The 19,909-nt window shown below is 37.8% G+C and overlaps 1 protein-coding gene across 1 annotated transcript in view; it reads left to right on the top strand.

Annotated features, from left to right (window-relative positions):
- GRID1 (glutamate ionotropic receptor delta type subunit 1) overlaps nucleotides 1-19,909 on the top strand; it is a 684,166-nt gene that overhangs the window by 572,192 nt on the left and 92,065 nt on the right. The window contains exons 9-12 of the mRNA XM_026504591.4: nucleotides 173-274; nucleotides 1,697-1,894; nucleotides 5,146-5,470; nucleotides 6,672-6,810. Coding sequence (XP_026360376.2) covers nucleotides 173-274; nucleotides 1,697-1,894; nucleotides 5,146-5,470; nucleotides 6,672-6,810 — 764 coding nt within the window. The remainder of the gene's footprint in view (nucleotides 1-172; nucleotides 275-1,696; nucleotides 1,895-5,145; nucleotides 5,471-6,671; nucleotides 6,811-19,909) is intronic.

The following is a 19,909-nucleotide window of genomic DNA, read 5'->3' on the forward strand; positions in this document are numbered from 1 at the left end:
TTCTGTCACACCTTTATTCTTTCTAAGGTTTTAAGATGGCTCTGAGTCTCTGGGACACTGAGGGGACTGCTGTCCTCCAGCTGCCTGACTCAGGATCCCAGTTTGAGAGGCAAGTTCCTGAGGTGCATACAGGTGCCCGTTCTGTCCCTCACACTCCCTTTTTCCTTCACAGCTGGCGACGTGGGACTCAGAGAAAGGCCTGAATGGCAGCCTGCAAGAGAGGCCCATGGGCAGCCGCCTCCAAGGACTGATTCTCAAAGTGGTGACTGTCTTGGTAGGATCACGGGCATGTTGGGGAGTTTCACCATTCAGGCTTTTGAGTCAGAGGCTTCTCTCTGTTCAGCTTAATGCTGGGTTTGGAGAGAAGGGGATCTCGAGTAGTGTCTTGAGTGTTCATAAGGCCTTTCTGGCAAATAGTTTTGCAAACTATGAAGGAAGAGTAGGGCTGGAGATTCTGCCCCAGGGTCTTTCACAGGAGGCGGCTGGGCTACTCTAGAGAAAGACCGCTAATCTAGAGCCACTGCTGAGCTTCCACGTAGGCATAGCTCTACTTGTTCCTGGATGTAAACAGTAGCTTGACCTACTGATGGTCTCAGGAGAGCTTGGCTGAGAGCCAGAGTCCCCAGAAAGATGCTTGGAGGAGGACACTCTTCCAGCACCCAATCCCACTGATGGCCCCATGTGATACAAACTTCCTAACAAAGACCCTTTGTTGCAATTTTTCTGCACGGTTGTCCTGGAATCATGGACTTTTACATGTTTAAGAGACCTTAGAAGCATCTTCCTATCAATTTCTTCCTTCACCTTTTCAGGGCTGTAGGAGACATTTTCGATTTACCTCTTATTAACTGGTCAGACGTGGTTCAGATGGCCCCTCTGTCACATCTCCTTGGCTCTAGAAGCCTTTGGCAGCAGTGTTCCTGTATTCCTTGTATGGACATCACAGAATAAGAATTATACCATAACCCCCCACACCCCCGGTTAAACTAATGAGGAATATTCTCTGGGGATGTTTGCCAAAAGTCCCTCCTTGTTCAGTTTCATAGGATTGTGGTGAGGAAGGCTGAGGTGTTTTCCGGAGAACCACATGCCCTACGGGAGCGCACATGACACAGCACAAAATGTGTGAATGTGGCTTTGGGCTCGGAAACTGTGGGGTTTAATTCTGTCCTGTCTTTTGACTTATGGTGTGACCTTCTCCCATGAATCAGAATCCATTTTCTAGTACAATCTGATAGATGTAATACTGTCTTCTCTCAACCTAATATCATAGAGGTTTTATTGTCGTTCTTTATCCTGGTGAGAAGTAACCACATTTCTTATGTGGATCCTGAAGAATTACAGCATTTCCTAAGGACAGAATCCTGAATGTCACAAATAAAGGAATGAAAAGAAATCATGTCATTCTGGCCATGGGGTTCTGAGCAGAGGCTGGGATAACATCACACAGGACAAGTAAATCTCCATTCCTCCCTCAGTATGCTGGTTGGAGGGATCTTCCACTCGACTGTGCTCTGAGTGTCCATAAACTGCTTTAAAAAAGGGCAGAGATGTTCAGACTCCAGTCCTAAATTGGATAAATACATGCCCATGTTTGCAAGCATTCTAAAGCTGTGATTCATCAGATTGGTCTCTCCAAAAACACCCTGGAAAAACCTGTTATTTAACTGAAGAACATCTGTTCTGTTGTCCCCAGGAAGAGCCTTTCGTGATGGTGGCTGAGAACATCCTTGGACAGCCCAAGCGCTACAAAGGGTTCTCCATAGATGTCCTGGATGCATTGGCCAAGGCTCTGGGCTTCAAATATGAGATTTACCAGGCCCCCGACGGCAGGTATGGTCACCAGCTCCATAACACCTCCTGGAACGGGATGATCGGGGAGCTCCTCAGCAAGGTAGGTCCAAAAGCAGGACCATGAGGAGGGACACCCTAGTCTGCCTCTGGGGTGATATTTGTATTTGGCCCATTAGGCAGTTAGAACCTTGGAACTAGCTAAACAGATCACAGGTTACCACTCTACATTCACTAGAGCTCTCTTTTCTTCAACCCACTCCTCCCCACCATATCCACTTCTATTCTTTTACTTTCTCATTCCCTGGCACTCTGTTTTCTTTCCATGCCCACTGCTGCCATTCCTTTCGAGTCTGTCCATTGAGCCTGCTCTGTCATGCACCCTTTCTGTAACCCACCCCCACGTTTGGGCTGAAATAGGAACTTAGTTCTCATGGGAGGTATGCGTGAGTGCTTATTCTTTTCTTCCTCATGGCCCACAGGTGGGGTGTGTATATACAAGTGCGTGTGTGTGCATGAGTGTGTGCGTGTGTCTGCATTGTTCTGTGTAAGTGATACGACATTCCCCAGCTCCTCAGATTAATTTCAAATAATTACTCTTCCTCTCTCCTATAGAACCTGGGTCCTCATTGAGACTCATGGTATGAGGCCAGTTCACTGTGTCCCCATCCTCACCCCTGACATCCCCTGACCTCTGGGTCATTTCCTGACAGTCATTTATGATGGTGGCATCTGCTCAACCCCTCCCTCTCTAGTGTTGCTGCTGCCACCAACTTTGACGTTGCAGACGTTCCTAGGCCAACACTGGGCTCCCGATGTTTTGACCGTCTCACCTCCAGTGACCTTGGTTTGTGCCCCACATCAGTGCCTGTCCCCATGCATTTTGTCAACATCTTATGTGTTACCATCCCTGTCCCACTCCATGACTATGACCTATTGTCCTTCTGACTCTTTTGAACCTTTGCTCCTAAAACACAAGTCCTTTGCTTTCTAAACCCATTAAGGTAGACACCGTCTCTCCCATTTCTCCTACGCTTTTTTAAAAAAACAATTTTCTTGCAGTACTAATTTATGTATAAAATTCACCCATTTTGGATATACAATTCAATGATTTTTAAGAAAGCTACTGAGTTATGCAACCATCATCATAATCTAGTTTTAGAATAATTCCATCAACCCAGTGAGATTCCCTCACACTTATTTATAGTTAATCCCATTTCCAACCCCAGCCCTAGGCAACCTTTGATCTATTTTCTATCTCCATAGATTTGCTTTTGTGAACATTTAATGTAAATGGAGTCATACCATACATGGTCCTTTCCACTTAGCACATGTATTTGAGGTTCATCTTTCTTTAAGATTTTTGAGCCCCTGTAATACTGTATACTTTCCTGCCTGGTGTGCCCTCAGTTCTTGACCAGATAATCCTGTTCCCTTTATCTTTTGTGACTGTCTTTGTTCTTGGTTTCTTATGTACTGAAACCCTGACTTGAATATATTATCTACCCTCTGACTCTGACATCCAAGTTGCTGCATACAATTAGAGAAGAAAATCACACATTTGTCCATATGGATAGATGAACAATGTGTGGCCTCGAACCTCAGCTAGGCCTTCGGGACAGCCCAAGTTCCTTAACTTGTCCTTTGTTGGACCCCTTGGCTATATCCCTTAGAGACTGTTTCAAAAGTTTGTCTTTCTCTTTAAGCAACCTAGAAGTCTTCTCTCCTAAATTAAAAAAAAAAAAGTACTCCTATATTAGGCAAAGAAATGGAGATTTGTGGGCTTGAAATACTACTTCAACTACCTATGAAATTCACATCTGCAGACACCTGCTCGTACTCCAGGTTCAGAGGTGGGAGTGTTTTCCCCCGTGTTACAGGTCACCCCTCTACCCGTGTCGTAAGTCGATCCCTTGTGCTTCTTCTGGACCTGGCTTCATAAATTACTTTCCCGTCTTCCTATGCTGTAAACCTGCGCGGCTCCGCTAGATCTCTTCTTAGTCCTTACGTAGGCTCCGAATGCTCCATATCCTTAAAAACAAATCCCTGGATCTTGAGTTTTTGCAAAGAGAGGCAAGAACCGGACATACAAATGTGACAAGTCTAAGAGGAGAGCTTCACCATCATTACCTCCAACATTTTTTCTTTTTACTCTAGATATGTTGTTGGATTTCACAGTTTATTATTATTATTTTTTATTTCATAGTTTAGAACATCCTTATATCTGCCTCTCTAGCCCACATATTAAATCTCAAAAAAAATTTTCTGATAAAGTCTTCTTATGTATGTTTTCCCAATTTAATTTATATTTTTAAAGATTTTATTTATTCATTTGAGAGAGAGAGAGACAGTGAGAGGGAGAGAGAATCTGAAGCAGACCCCTTGTTGAGAGCAGATCCTGACTTGGGGCTTGATCCCACAACTACGAGATCATGACCTGAGCTGAAACCAAGAGTCAGCTGCTTACTGCCTGAGCCACCCAGGCGCCCCTAAAATAAACTTAGTTCCGATGATGCCTCCTGCATAGAAGTCCAAGAGCCAAGATCAGGATGATCATGGTATATTTTGGTGCCCTTGTGGTTGAAGGGACTGGTGGCCCATTATTGGCCTCCGTCATGCATCCAGTCCTAATTATCCTAACCTCCACCAGTCTTGGCAGCTTTAATCTCACAGTCTAGTTCCATCTTAATGGATTCTTTGTCTATTTTTAAAATTAAGCCCATCTTGGAAAGAAAAATCTTGCAAGGTACTTTTGGGGTCAAAGTATAGCATGTCCAGAAGGTCCCCTCCCAACATGGCTTTACTATATGAAGAATCAACCCATATGTTGAGAGGCCATGAATTAAGGGCCGTGGAAGATCAAGAAAAGTAGATAATCCCATTTTTCTTGGAGGATATGACTCTCTGGCATAGAGTCTGCATATAAAACAACCAGGGACTGTTTATAACTTCTGAAGTATCTCAGGAAAAGCATCCATGTGGGCTAATGGAAGTTTGGAGAAGCTTGATGGAAGTATAGGAAGGATACAAATAAGCCTAGAAGAAGATAGAAAGGACTTCTTGGTTGGGGGCAGGGACGGGGTAGAGGGAAATAACCAGCAAAAGAAAGAAGATGGTGAAAGTTTGTGAGGACAACAAGAAAGTGAAGAAAAACTACAATTCAAACAGACAACTTAGTGTTGAATTTTTTTTTTTTTTTTTTTTTTTTACGGTATTCAAGGTCACAGGCTGTCCTGTCTTGAATGCATTTCCTCTGGAAGGAATAACCCAAAGGGTAGAGGGCAGGCCTTGCCCCAGGGTGGGACCCAGCAGGAAGCGAGAACTGCTGTCTGATGAGTTGGTTTTGCCTTTCAGAGGGCAGACCTGGCCATCTCCGCCATCACAATCACTCCGGAGAGGGAGAGCGTCGTGGACTTTAGCAAGCGGTACATGGACTATTCGGTGGGGATCCTAATCAAGAAGCCCGAGGAGAAAATCAGCATCTTCTCTCTTTTTGCTCCGTTTGATTTTGCCGTGTGGGCCTGCATTGCAGCGGCCATCCCGGTGGTGGGCGTGCTGATATTTGTGTTGAACCGGATCCAGGCCGTGAGGGCTCAGAGTGCTGCCCAGCCCCGACCATCCGCTTCGGCCACCTTGCACAGCGCCATCTGGATAGTTTACGGAGCCTTCGTACAGCAAGGTACGTTCCTGGTTTCCTGATGTTGCGGGATAGCCCCGAGGGCCGGGAAGAACTTGCCCATTGACAGAGTTCTTAGATGCGTTTTGGAGAAGTCATTTTAAATGCAATTTTATTTAATCTCTAGGACGGTACTAATATCAGGCTGCACCCAATTTCTCTGAGTAATATCAGATAGAAATTAAATGAAGTGACAAGGAACTCAACTTCAAAGCCTGATTCTCCGCTTTAGATAAAATTAACTTTGGAGTTCTGCTTTGCACTTTTCTCCCCTCCCACATCAGGTTGATTGTTATGCACATGGGGTTGTCAGATGAAACTGAATCTTGCTTAAATTTGAAGTCTTAATAGGAAAAAAAAATCACAATTGTTTTGCAATCCTCTGAGCAGTCCTCCACCCAGTGTTGAGATACAAAGTCTCCTTTCTCTGTGAAGTCTGGAGAGCACTTGGTAAGTTACAGGATCTTGCAGTTTTGACCCAAGCAACAAATTGCAAAGTTCCTAATGTGAGTGTTGGCCTTGTTTGCACCATGGCAAAACATGTATCGCCTGTTTGCAAGGTTATATAAGAAGTGTCAGTGAAACGCTTTCTTCTGCTACCACCTGAGGGACCAAGGAGAAATAATTGGCCTCCACGGGGCAGCTACTGACTGCAAGTCACAGGCAATGATTTCTGAAAATCCTAGGAAAAAAGTCATCCAGTGAGGGCTGAATATTAATAAAAGCGAGATCTCATTTCTGAGGTTTAAAAGAAAGCTAGGGAACCCTCCAGGTAGGAGGTAATTCTATATTTACAGAATTCCTGAGACGACTCTCTATGAATTTGAAATTGGAAAAGGATCTTACATCATGTTGCAGCCCTGGAAGTATGCAACTCAGTGAGCTAGAATCTTCTAACTGGAAGATTTTGATATTCAGAACTCTACCCTTGGTGTTTTGACAAACATCACATCACTAAAAGGCCAATCCTGGATTTTTCGTATTTGGTGGTCCTCCACCCCTTTCCAAGATTGGTGGTCTTTGGATTCTTCCCCAGGATTGTCACAGTCCCCCATAACTAGCCAGCAGCTCACTTCCCTGCTCCCCAGCTCAACCCCAATGGCGGTTCCCTGAGCCAGGCCCCAGGGTGGAGCTGGAGCATTTCTGTGGGGATGCAAGTGAGAGTAGACACCCAGGGCCAATCCATTTTGCTGGCCTCCTGTAGGTGGTGAATCCTCAGTGAACTCCATGGCCATGCGCATCGTGATGGGCAGCTGGTGGCTTTTCACCCTCATCGTGTGCTCCTCCTACACAGCGAACCTGGCGGCGTTCCTCACAGTGTCCAGGATGGACAACCCCATAAGGTAAGATCCATTCCTCCTTCCAGATCTGGGAACATTCAGCTCCGAAAGGCTGTAAAGACAGAGTGCAGCCTCGTGTCCTGGAGGCAGGCGGACTCCGATCCTGGCTCTGCAGTTGGATGACCGTACTCTTGCGTGCGTGAAAAGCTTCACTCCTCTTGTAGTTTACTTCATACACAATTATATAAGTGCATAAATGAATTAAATAATACTTCTCTGAACATTTAAATGCTGCTTATAAGACTAAGAAATCAAAACATTAAAAATTAACGAATTAAATTTCCTCAGGCATTTAAACGTTGATTACAAACTTATTTAATCAAAATTTTCTAAACATTACATTAAAATTAATTAAGACCACAAGTCTAAGGTATTTTTTCAAATCTTCAAACACCTTAAAATTATTTTTAAAAACATGCCATTATCACAGTGATTAGAAAACTTATTTCACTTATATTTATAAAATTATAAAATTACTGAAGCCAGGGAGTAAAATCATTCCTTTGTTTTATCAAAGTGTTAAAAATATGGCTTGAAAGAATTAGTTCAACATAGTGAAATAACGGGAATGCCTTTGTTTTAGGAGCAGATTTCCACCTACTGTGTAACTTACAAGCGAACTTGGGCAAAGTGAAGGGGTATTGGAAATGTGGTGACTGAAGTGACCAAAGACACAGATCTAGTCTACATTTCCTCGGGTTCAATATCGGCTTCAATATCCCCTCTCACTTGATCCCTGATTATAGTGTGTAATTTCTCCTTCAATTCATCATACTCACTATCATTACATGGATTCTTTCGATCTACAGCCCTCACTGGCCATCCATACTTAACCAGCTTCTATGGCTCCCAGCTGCCTATTTAAAGGAGTTCAGCCTCTGGCCAGGATTCAGAATTTAGTATGATGTTATCCAGTTTTATTTTTTAGTTGGCATTTTTATCGAGATAATTATAGATTCACATGCAGTTGTAAGAAATAATGCAGCGAGATCTCATAATATCCTTTAACTGGTTTCCCCCAGTCGTAACATTTTGCAAAACTGTAGTATCTTATCACAACCAGGGTATCGACATTAATACAGTTGACTGATTCTATTCGGATTTCTCCTCTTGCACTCATTTCTCTGTGCATGTGTGTGTGTGCATTTGGGTCCACGCAATCTTATCCCATGTGTAGGTTTGTGTATTCACCACCATGGTAACGATGCTAAAGAATTTTATTCCTACAAGGATCCCTTGTGTTTTCCTCTTATAACGACACCCATCTCCTGCACACTTCTCCCCCTTCTTCCCCTCTGGTCTTGTTCTTAACCCCTGGTGACCACTAACGTGTTCTCCATTTCTAAAATGTTGTCATTTCAGGGCACCTGGATGACTCAGTCAGTTAAGTGTCCAACTCTTGATTTCAGCTCAGGTCATGATGTCAGGGTCCTGGGATCGAGCCCTGCTTCGGGCTCATGCTCAGTACCGAGTCTGCTTGTCCCTCTCCCTCTGCTCCTCCCCCCTGCTCACTCTTTCTCTCTCTCTGTAAAATAAATAAGTAAATAAAATCTTTAAAATGTCATTTTAAATATGTTATATAAATGGAATCATAGCTTTTGGATTGCCTTTTTCATTTAGAATAATTCTCTGGAGATTCATCCAGGTTGGTACGTGTCTCAATAATTCATTGCTTTTTTCTGCTCAGTAATATCCCATGTACCACAGCTTGTTTAACTGTTCACACACTGAAGGACATCTGGGTTGTTTCCACTTTTATGCAATTATGAATAAAACCATTATGAATATTTGTGTGTAGGTTTTGGTGTGAACTACAAGTTTTCATTTGTGATACATATGTATCCAAGAGTGCAATTGCTGGGTCATATGGTAATTGCATGCTTTATAAGAAAATATGCTTTATAAGAAACCATCAAACTGTATTCCAGTGACTCTGCGATTTTTTATTACTAGTAGTGATGTGGGAATGATCCAATTTCTTTGCATCTTTGCCAGCATTTAGTATTTTCAATATTTTTTTATTTTACCATTCTGATAGGCATGAGTGATAGCTCATTCTGGTTTTAATTTGCATTTCCCTAATGAGTAATTGTGTTGAACAACTTTTCATGTGCTTATTGCTATCTATATAATAACCTCTTTGGTGAAATACCCATTTTTATATATTGTACCCATTTTCTTATGTTTTTTCTTTCTTTCTTTTTTTTTAGAGAGAGAGAGAGTGCAGGCACACCCATATGTGAGCAGGGGGAAGGGCAGAGGGAGAGGGTGAGAGAGAATCCCAAGCAGGCTCCACTCAGCATGGAGCCTGACTTGGGGCTTGATCTCACGATCCTGAGATCATGACCTGACCCTAAATCAAGAGTGGGATGCTTAACCAACTGAGCCACCCAGGCACCCCTTGCCCATTTTCCAACTGGATTGTTTGACTACTACTCTTATGTTTTGAAAGTTCTTCGTATATTTTAGATACTAGTTCTTTTTCAGACATGTTGTTTGTAAATATTTTCCCCACTCTGTACTTTCTCTTTTCAACCTCTTAATAAGGTCTTTCACAGAGAAAATTTTTTAATTCCTCTGAAGTCCAATTTATAAATTTAGTCTTTTGTGAATCATACCTTTGGTGTCAAGTCTAATTCTTGCCTACCCCTAGACCATGAAGATCATCTCCTGTTTTTTTTGTGTTTTTCCTAAAAGTGTTGTAATTTTACATTTAACATTTCGGTCTACAGTCAATTTTGAGTTAATTTTTGTATAAGGTGTGAGGTTTAGGTGAGTTTTAGATATACAATTACAATAATTATATATGGTTTTATCTATGAATGTCCAATTGCTTTAGTGTCATTTATTAAAAAGGTTATCTTTCCTTCATTGAATTGCTTTTGTAATTTTTTCAGGAATTAGGGCACATTGTTGTTCTATTTCTGAGTTTTCCATTCAGTTCCATTGATCTATGTGCCTATGCCTTTGCCAATACCGTGCTGTCTTGGTTACTATAGCTACAGACTAAACCTTAATATTGGGCAGAGTGATTCCTCTGATTTTATTTTTCTTTGTTCAGATTGTTTTAACTATTCTAGGGCCTGTGCCTTTCCACAGAAATTTTAGAATAAGCTTGTCTATGTTTATAAAAAAAAACTTTTCCATGGTTTTGATAGGAGTTGCATTAATTATAGTTGAAACTGCATTAAACCAATAGATCATAACTTGCTGAGCTTATTTATCCTGAATGGGTATTGGATTTCTCAAATGCTTTTTTTTTTTTTTTGCATTGCTTGACATGACTGTATGATTTTTCTTCTTTAGCTTACTAATATGATAGATTACATTAGATTGTTTTTCAAATGTTATGTACCTTGAATGAATCTCACCTGGTCATGAACTATGATTCTTTTCATATATTTTGGATTCTGTTTGTTGATATTCTGGTGGAGGATTTTTGCATCTAAATTTATGAGAAATATTGGTTTGCACTTTTATTTATTGTCCTGTTTCTGTCTAGTTTTGGTTTCAGGGTAACACTGGCTTCATAAAGTGATTTAAGAAGTCTTTGCTCATCTTCTATTTTCTAAGAGAGATTATATGAAGTTGGTGTTAATTCATCTCTGTTTGGTATAATTCTCCAGGGAAACCATCTAGAAGATTTCATATTCTTGGAGCTTTTAAATTAATAATTAAAATTTTCATAGCTATAGGGCAATTCATATTATCTATTTCTTCTTCAAGTGTAGTTCATTTATAGTATTGTTTATGTTTTCCATTTACTTGCTGATCTTCTGTTGTTATCAATTATTAAATGTGGGATATTAAAATCTCCAACCATTTTTTCAGAACCGCCTATTTCTCCCTTCAATTTTATCAATTTTGATTCATATATTTTGGGATTTTAGGTGTATATATATTTTGAATTATAATTGTTTTATATTCTTATCAAATGACCCTTTTATCATTATATAATGTCCTTTGTCTCTTATAAAAACTTCCCTTAAAGTGTACTTTGGCTGGTATTAGTATATTACTCCAGTTCTCTTTTGGTTATTTGCACAAAATATTTTTTATTCTTTAATTTTCAATCTATTTGTCTTGGAATCTAAAGTGAGTCACTTCCATACAACATATAGTTCAATTATGTTTTTTAATCTGTTCTACCAATCTTTGTTTTTTTTTTGTTTTTTAAGATTTTATTTATTTATTTGACAGAGATAGAGACAGCCAGCGAGAGAGGGAACACGGGCAGGGGGAGTGGGAGAGGAAGAAGCAGACTCATAGCAGAGGAGCCTGACGTGGGGCTCGATCCCATAATGCCAGGATCACTCCCTGAGCCGAAGGCAGACGCTTAACCACTGTGCCACCCAGGCGCCCCCTACCAATCTCTGTTTTAATTGGAGAGTTTAATCCACTTACATCTAATGTAATTAGTGATAAGGAAGAATTCACTTCTGCCGTGTTGTTGTTTGTTCTCTTTATGTCTTAACACCTCTTTTGTTCCTCATTTCCTCCACTCTTGCTTTTCTTTCTGTTAAATAGATATATTCTGTATACCATTTTAATTCCCCTGTTGTTTCTTTCACTATATATATTTTTGAGTTATGTTTTAGTGGTTGCCCTAGGCATGTCAATTAATGTCTTAATTTATAAGAATCTAATTTGAATTAATGCCAACTTAATTTTAATAGTATAAGAAAATGTTTTTCCTATGTCACTCTGTTCCACTCCACCTCTTCCCCAACAACTCCTTTTTGAAACTTCTGATCCCTTACTTTTTAGGAAGTGATTAAAAACTTTTTCCCTATTTATTTGATAGATAGCCTTCTATATTTAATTTTTAAATTGTTATTTTTTATTGTTTTTTACTTATTGAATAAACTTCATAATTTTTAAAACAACTTTTGATATTAGAATATATTATTACATGTTTATAGTTTTTAATTTTAATTTTAAAATTGTGATAAAATATACATAACATCAATTTTATCATTTTAATCATTTTAAGTGTGCAGTTTAATGTCATTAAGTACATTCACATTGTTCTATAAACATCACCACCATCCATCTCTAGAACATACTGCAAAACTGAGAGTCTATATAATACTCCCCATTCCCCACTTTCACAGACTCTGGAAGCCACCGTCCTGTTCTCTGTTTCTATAAGTTTGACTACTGTAGGTACTTTATATAAGTGAAATAATACAGTTTTTGTCCTTTTATGACTGGCTAATTTCACTTAGCATGTCTTAAAGTTTCATCCATGTTGTAGCATCTGTCAGAATTTCCTTCCTTTTCAAAGCTAAATAACATTCCATTATATGTATATACCACATTTTGTTTATACATTCATCTGTTGAGAGACACTTGTGTTGCTTCCATTCTTTGGCTATTTAATACTGCTGCTATAAACATGAGTGTACAGATATATGTTCAAGTCCCTGCTTTCACTACTCTTGGGTATATACTCAGAAGTGGAATTGTTGGATCATATGGTAATTCTGTGTTTGTTTTATTAGGAACTACTTTACCATATTCTACAGCAGTTTCACCATTTCACATTCCCACCAGCAGCTCACAACGTTTCTAGTTCCTTCATATCCTCACCCATACTTATTTCCTGTTTTGTTTTTATTTTTGGTTTCATAATAGCTATCCTAATGGTGTGAAGTGGTATCTCATTTGGGTTTTGATTGGCATTTCCCTAATAATTAGTGATGTTGAGCATCTTTTCATGTGTTTTTGGCCATTTGCAAATCTTCTTTGGAGAAATGTCTATTTAAGTCTATTGCCCATTTTTAATTGGGTTGTTTGTTTTTGTTACTGAATTGTAGATATATATATATATATATATATATATATATATATATATATATATATCTACATTCCAGATATTAATATCTCATCAGATATTGATTTGTAAATATCTTCTCCCGTTTTATGGGTAACCTTTTAATTCTGTTGGTAGTATTCTTGGGTGCAGAGGAATTTTTAATTTTGATGAAGTCTGTATTATCTATTTTTTGTTGTTGTCACCTTTGCTTTTATTGTCATATTTAAGAAATTATTGCCAGATCCAATGTCATAAAACCTTTGCCATATGTTTTCTTCTAGGAGTTTTATAGTTTTAGGTCTCATATATAGGTTTTTGATCCATCTTGTTAATTTTTGTACATGGTGTAAGTTAAGGGTCCTACTTCATTCTTTTGTATGAGGATATCCCGTTTTCCCAGTACCATTTGTTTAAAAGACTGTCCTTTCCTCACTGAATGGTTTTGACACCTTTGTATGAAATCATTTGGACATATATGGGATAGTATTACTGGGCTTTTTATTCTATTCCATTGGTCTATGCATCTGCCTTCATGTCAGTACCACACTATTTTGATTACTATAGCTTTGTAGTACATTTTGAATTCAGGAAATTTGAGATCTCCAACTTTATTCTTTTTCAAAATTGTTTTGGCTATTTGGGGTTCCTTAAGGGGGAAACTTTAGAATGGATTTTTGTATTTCTGCCTGAAACATCATTGGAATTTTGATAGAGATTGCATTGAATTTGTGGATTGCTGTAGGTAGTATTGACATCTTAGCAATATGAAGTCTTTCAATCCATGAACATAGATGTCTTTCCGTTTATTTGTGTCTTTAATTTCCTTCAGAAACATTTTTTAGTTTTCAGTATACATGTCTTTGCCTTTTGGTTAAGTTTATTCTTAGGTATTTTATTCTTTTTGATATTATTATAACTGGAATTGTTTTTGTATTTCCCTTTCAGATTGTTCATTATTAATGTATGGAAATGCAACTGATCTTGGTGCATTGATTTTTTTATCCTACAACTTTGCTGATTTATTAGTTCTAATAGTTGTGTGTGTGAGTGTGTGTGTGTGTCCAATTTTAAGGTTTTCTACATATCAGGCAGGTCATGTTGTCTGATAGCAGAGATACTTCTATTTCTTTCATTCCAATTTGAAATTTTTAAATTTATTTTTTCTTGCGTAATTGTCTGACTATGACTTCCAGTACTATGTTGAATGGAAGTAGTGAAAGTGGACGTTCTTGTCTTGTTCCTGACCTTAGAGGAAAAGCCTTGAGTATGATGTTAGCTTTGAGTTTCTCATATATGGTCTTTATTGTATCAACATAGTTTCCTTTTCTTCCTAGCCTGTTGAGTTTTTATCATGAAAGGATATTGCATTTTGTCAAATGCTTTTCCTGCCCTAAGATGATAATGTGGGTTCCCCCCTTCATTTGCATAATATAGTATTATATGCTGATGGCTCTTTGTATGTTGAACCATCCTTATGTTTCAGGAACAAATATTGGTTGGTACTGGTGTGTAATTTTTTAAAAAAATATGCTGTTGAATTAAGTTTCCTGGTATTTTGTTGAAAATTGTTGCATCCACATTACTCAGGAATATTGGTCTTCAGTCTTCTTTTCCCGTACTGTCTTTTTTGGGTTTCAGTGTCAGGGTAATACTGGCCTCATAAAATGAGTTAGGAAGCATTCCCTCCTCTTAAATTTTTTGGGTAAAAATTTGAGGAGGATTGGTGTTCATTCTTCTTTACATGTAGATTGTATGTTTCTAGGAATTTGTTCATTTCGTTAAGGTTTCCAATATATTGGCAGACAATCATCAGGTAGTATGATATAAATATATTTAATCTTCACTCATGTCTACTTATGCATTCTACATTGTTTTCATGATGTTTAGCATTCTATTACCATTGTTATTACTATAGTCCCCCTGCCCCCACCACCACAACTGGACGTTAAGCATCCTCTTTTAACCGCCAGCGTTTTCCTTCAGGCTTAAAAACACATGCATTGCTGTTTCTCTTTCAGCATCAAGTGTGAAACCATATATTTATATCTCTCCCTATGTAAGATGATACTGAAATACCTTTTTGTCCTCCCCTCCTTCCACCTACTCAATCAGGTTTTGGTAATATAATCTGAGATTTTAGGCCCAGTTTACTATTGTTATTTATTTCCTTCTCCTCCTCCTGCTTCTAATATCTGATGGTTTCTCTAATATATATATATATAATTTTCATTTTCATTCTTTTATTATATCACATCTACATTTATAGTCATTATTTGGACTGAAGTCTATGTTCCAGGGATTTCAGTGATTGTTGAATGTCTTTCTATTCTGTGATTTCGCCATTGTTCATGTCTTTATTTTGATGAATTTTTGTTCAGCCAGAGCAGTTATTTGAGCAATAGAGAGTGGTATATTTTCTGAGATAATATATCTGAGAATCTTTTTCTGTTGCTTTTATGCATGAATTAAAACTTATCTGGGTATAATAATCTTGTGTTACAACTTTTTCCCTTAATATTGTATAGAATTTGCTCTATTGACTGAATTCTATAGAAATTGCCCCATTGTTCTTCCTGTATGTAACGCTTCAGAGAAGCATAAGAATACTGCATTCACCTCCTTCTTCTCCCCTCCTCTTACCTTTCCTATCTTTTCTTCTCACTCTCCTCTATTCTCTCCTCTTTTTCTCCATCTTCTTTTCTCCCTCCTCTTCCCCTTCTTCCTTCCCTTTCTCTTATCCTCTTCCTCCTCTCTGCTTCCTGCCCTTCTTATTGCTTTTCCTCTTCCTCCCTCTACTTTAATCCTTCTCCTCTTCCCTCCTATTCCTTCTTCTCCACCTCTTCCTTCTCCATGTCGCTTTCCTCTTCCTTTTCCCTTTCTCCTCCTTCTCCTCCCATTCTTCATTCTCTCCCCCTTCTTCTCCACTCTTCCCCCTTCTTCCCTCCTCTCCATGTTTTCCTCCCATTATTTCCCACTTTTTCCTTGTCTCCCTGCTCATCTTCTTCTTCCTTCTCCCCTTCTCTCTGCTTCTGATCCCTTTTCTCTTTTCTTCTCTCCTTTTTCTTTTCTTCCTCCTTTACTTCTCCTCTGTTCTTATGCTTTCTTCTTTGTAATTTACTTTAACATCCTTGAATTTATAAACTTCCACCAATATTTAATGAGTTAGCCTACATGTCATTAATTATGCTTAGAATTCTGAGTTCTTTTTACATGCAAAAACAACCTGATAACTTTAGCTGAATAATTTTGTCATCTATTGAATCTTTCTTATCTATTACATCTTTTGCATTTGTCTTTGTCTTGTTTCCAGGAACGTTAACTTTTCATGTGTTGATGCTATTAGTCCTCCATGTCTGTTGTACTCTCTTCGATAATTTTCAATGCATTCCTTTTTCTTATTATTTTGAGAATTTTTTTAGTTTGTCTTCCAAATTTCTGATTCAATTTTCTCCAGTGTTCATGTTTTTCAACAATGTTAATGAATACATAAATTCTCCTTTTATGTTTGTGTTTCTCCTTTGTTTTTTCTCCCTGCCACTCCATTAATACCTCTTTTATGTCTCAGCCACTCTTTATGGAATAAATTTTTAATTTTTTGTTATAGAGAGTCATTACTATAGTGAATTGTACCTATAGAGAAACAAATATTTTTAAAACCTCTTTTCCTTTGGCATATACTTTTCAAATAATATGTTTTTAGTGTCTATGATGTAATATAATATATTTACATGTTATTTCTTTCATGCTAAATCCTTTCCTTACACTTTCATGTTGTTGTTTTGATGTTTAGTTTGCTCTTTCTTGATTCTGGAGAACTCTTTCCATAAATGGGTAGGTATAGACTCCCTGAGTCTCCTAATAGTTCAGCTGGCTGCTGGTGGAATCATCCTCTCAGATCTTAACCTGGTCTTATGAGTTTAGCTGGAGACTGTGATGTAAATCAAGCCCTGTGCCTTAGTGGAAAACTTCCTTTTTAGAGTTTTTGCCCCAATAAAGTTTCTGTTTCTATAATCCTGATTGATGCAACCCCTACAACAGTAAAAAAAAAAAAAAAAAAGCCACAGTATTTTTTAACCTTCTTTCTGGCAATGCTCTTCTATCTGTCAGAGACAAATGCCAGTGAACTGGGGTTTCTGGATACTGTATTCTGCAGAGGCCAGAGGAATTCAAGGGCTCCCATTATTGATACTTTGAACTGCTTTGTCTATGTACATAAAAAAGGAAATCCCCTGAGATGATGCACTTTCAATGCAAGATGAATTTGAGTCTTCCATTGCTGTGACCCACTAATTTGCTTCCCCAAAATATCTGATAAGTGAGTGGCATCCTTCCCTAGGTTCATGATACCTGATCTCCTGTAGTTTACAAAATTACATGGTCATTTCAGTAGGTATCTGGAAGGCTTAATGATGGATATCTGTCCTCTCTTTACTGATGAATCTTTCTTATTAATCCAAATGGCCCTCAGCCTATACATTTTCAAACTAATATAAAACTATTCAATAATGATTATAATACCCCTTATAAATGTTCGTATTCACTGTCCATGTAAATATCCTAGTCTTTAAAACCTATAAATTCCTTTAAAGGCATAGGGAAAGCTGGTATCCAATAGAGACCGAATTTTTTTTAGAGAACAGAGAAATACTTAACAATTACCTTAAACAATTTTTAGCTTTTTGGGGGGTATGAGGTCCATTCAGGGAAGGGGATGTATCTTACTTTTAGTTCACTAAACGTGTCTCAAAATATAATTACTTTCATCTTCATTACAATTACAAAGCATCTTCACCTATTATCATAATGAAAGGAGAGTCATTTGAAAAAGGTAGCATTGACAGGTGGTTTGGCACTACAAGCATCAATGCACTGTATTTAGGAAATACTTCGATTAAAAGTTCTAGATGAGTAGAATTCAGAGGGATCACATTCAAAAGGATTGCATTTGGCCTAGAGGCTCATGTTGGCAGGCAGAAGCACAGTGGCATGACTAAGAGATATAACAGTGTAGTTGAAATGAACATAGACACTGAAGCTTGATTGCCAGGGTTCAAATCCTCTCTCCCACTTACTAACTGTGTGATCTTGGGCAATTTACCTAATCTCTATGTACTTCAATTTTTCATCTATATGTAGGAGTAAGAATAGCATCTATCTTATAGGACTATTGAGGGAGATTAACAAACATATGTTAGAGTTTAGAACATTTACCTGGCACATAGAAAGGACCATGTAAGTCTAGACATAATTGTTGTTGTTGACAAGGACCTTGGTAGTCAAAATAATAGCTCTGAACTTTGGAGTACAGGAGTGAGGAAAAGCAGAATAACTGGGAGATGTGGGCAAGAAGATGATAGTCTAGGAAACAGACAACTCTGTTTTGGTAATGTCACCAGCTGGCTGGATGACGTTAGTCACTTGTCCTTTCTCATTCTTAGTTTCTCTACCTGTAAAATGGGGAGGTTGCTCTAAATGGCCTCATCATATTTAAGATGTTTGTTCATCTTTCTGTTGAATTTGGAAGCATCAAATTTGTAAACTTAAATGAGCAAATTCTTCCTGCAGATAAATTATTGTGCTAAGCTAGGGAAAGATAGGCAATCCATAAGAGCTTTGTCTTGTGTACACACATTCATACAATTTCAGAAGCGAAAATAAAAAGATTGAACACACCAGCAATCTGATTTATCCCAAGATGATTTTCCCTCTAATCTTCTTGATTTAGAAAAATGACTTTTATTCACACAAACTTGCTGTAAGCTTTTTATTATAAATATATTTGTCATTATTTGCAGTGTAATGATAAACTGAAAATTCAGATGACCTTGGGCATGGTGATGACTTCTTAGCTACAACACCAAAAGCACAATCAATCAAAGAAAAATTGATAAGCTGGGCTTCATTAAAATTTAAAACTTCTGTGACAAAAATACTGGTAAGAGAATGAGAAGACAATTCAGAGATTGGGAGAAAATCTTGGCAAAATATATATGAAATAAAGGGTTAGTATCTAAAATACACAGAGAACTCTTAAAATTGAACAATGAGAGAACAAATAACCCATTTAAAAAACAGGCAAAAGATCTGAACAGATATCTCACCCAGAAGAGTTGCATATGACAAACAGCCATATGAAAAGATGCCTAATATCATGTGTCATTAGGGAACTGAAAAATAAAATAACAATGAGATACCACTGCATTAGGATGGCCACAATGCAAAACACTGACAGCACCAAGTACTGGTGAGGATGTGGAACAACAAGAACTCTCTTCCGTTACTGGTCAAAATGGAAAATGGCCACTTCAGAAGAAAGTTTGACAGTTTCTTACAAAACTAAACCTACCTTTATCATATGATCCAGGAGTCACACTCTATGGTATTTACCCAAATGAATTCAAGTCACATATCTACACAAAAACTTGCACATGAATTTTTATGACAGCTTTACTTGTAATTACCAAAATGTGGAAGCAAGAGGTGAATGGATAAACCCAGGTACATCCACTCAATGGAATATTATTCAGTACTAAAAATAAATGAGCTATCAAGGTATGGAAAGACGTGGAGGAACTTTAAATACATACTAATAAGTGGAAGTGTTATGATAGATAAATAATTAAATATATATTTATAAGTTATTTATAACTATACTATTAATTTGTTATATTGTTTACATGTAGTTATAAATATGTATTTACATTTATTTGTATATTAGTAAGTTATTATTTATATTTTAAAAAATATAGAGAAAGAGAAAAATATATATTGGTTTTACTAAGACCTATCTCAGTTTTAAGATGTATTTGTGGATAAAATGAGGAAAAATATGAAGGGCAGAGCTAGGCCAAATGAAGCCAAAGGACCAGTTTTTCTTTTATTGATCATGATTTTGGTGTTGTATTTAAGAAGTCATGGTCAAACCCAAGGTTGATCAATTGCTGTTTGCAGAGTGAACTTAAAGTTTGTTTACATGTGGATTATTGTTAATTTGGGTGTGAAGTTTCCACTTTTAAAATTAATATATGGTTAAAGACATTGAACAGGAATCAAAAGGGTTGGATATGGTGTGAATGTACCTCACAAGCTGTTGATTTGTTTGTTTTAAATCTGGGCAGCATATAGTGTTTTAAATATTCAAATTCGAACAACTTTGGTGGTTCTTCTGGTTGCCTCTGGTCCCACCATCCTCTGTTTTGTTTTTTATTTTTATTTTGTTTTTGTTTTTTACACCTGCTGGTTTCAAACTCTCATATACCCACCTTACACCATCAAGTTATTCAA

The sequence above is a fragment of the Ursus arctos genome, unplaced genomic scaffold, assembly GCF_023065955.2.
Source record: "Ursus arctos isolate Adak ecotype North America unplaced genomic scaffold, UrsArc2.0 scaffold_7, whole genome shotgun sequence".
In the NCBI taxonomy this organism is placed as follows: Eukaryota; Metazoa; Chordata; class Mammalia; order Carnivora; family Ursidae; genus Ursus; species Ursus arctos.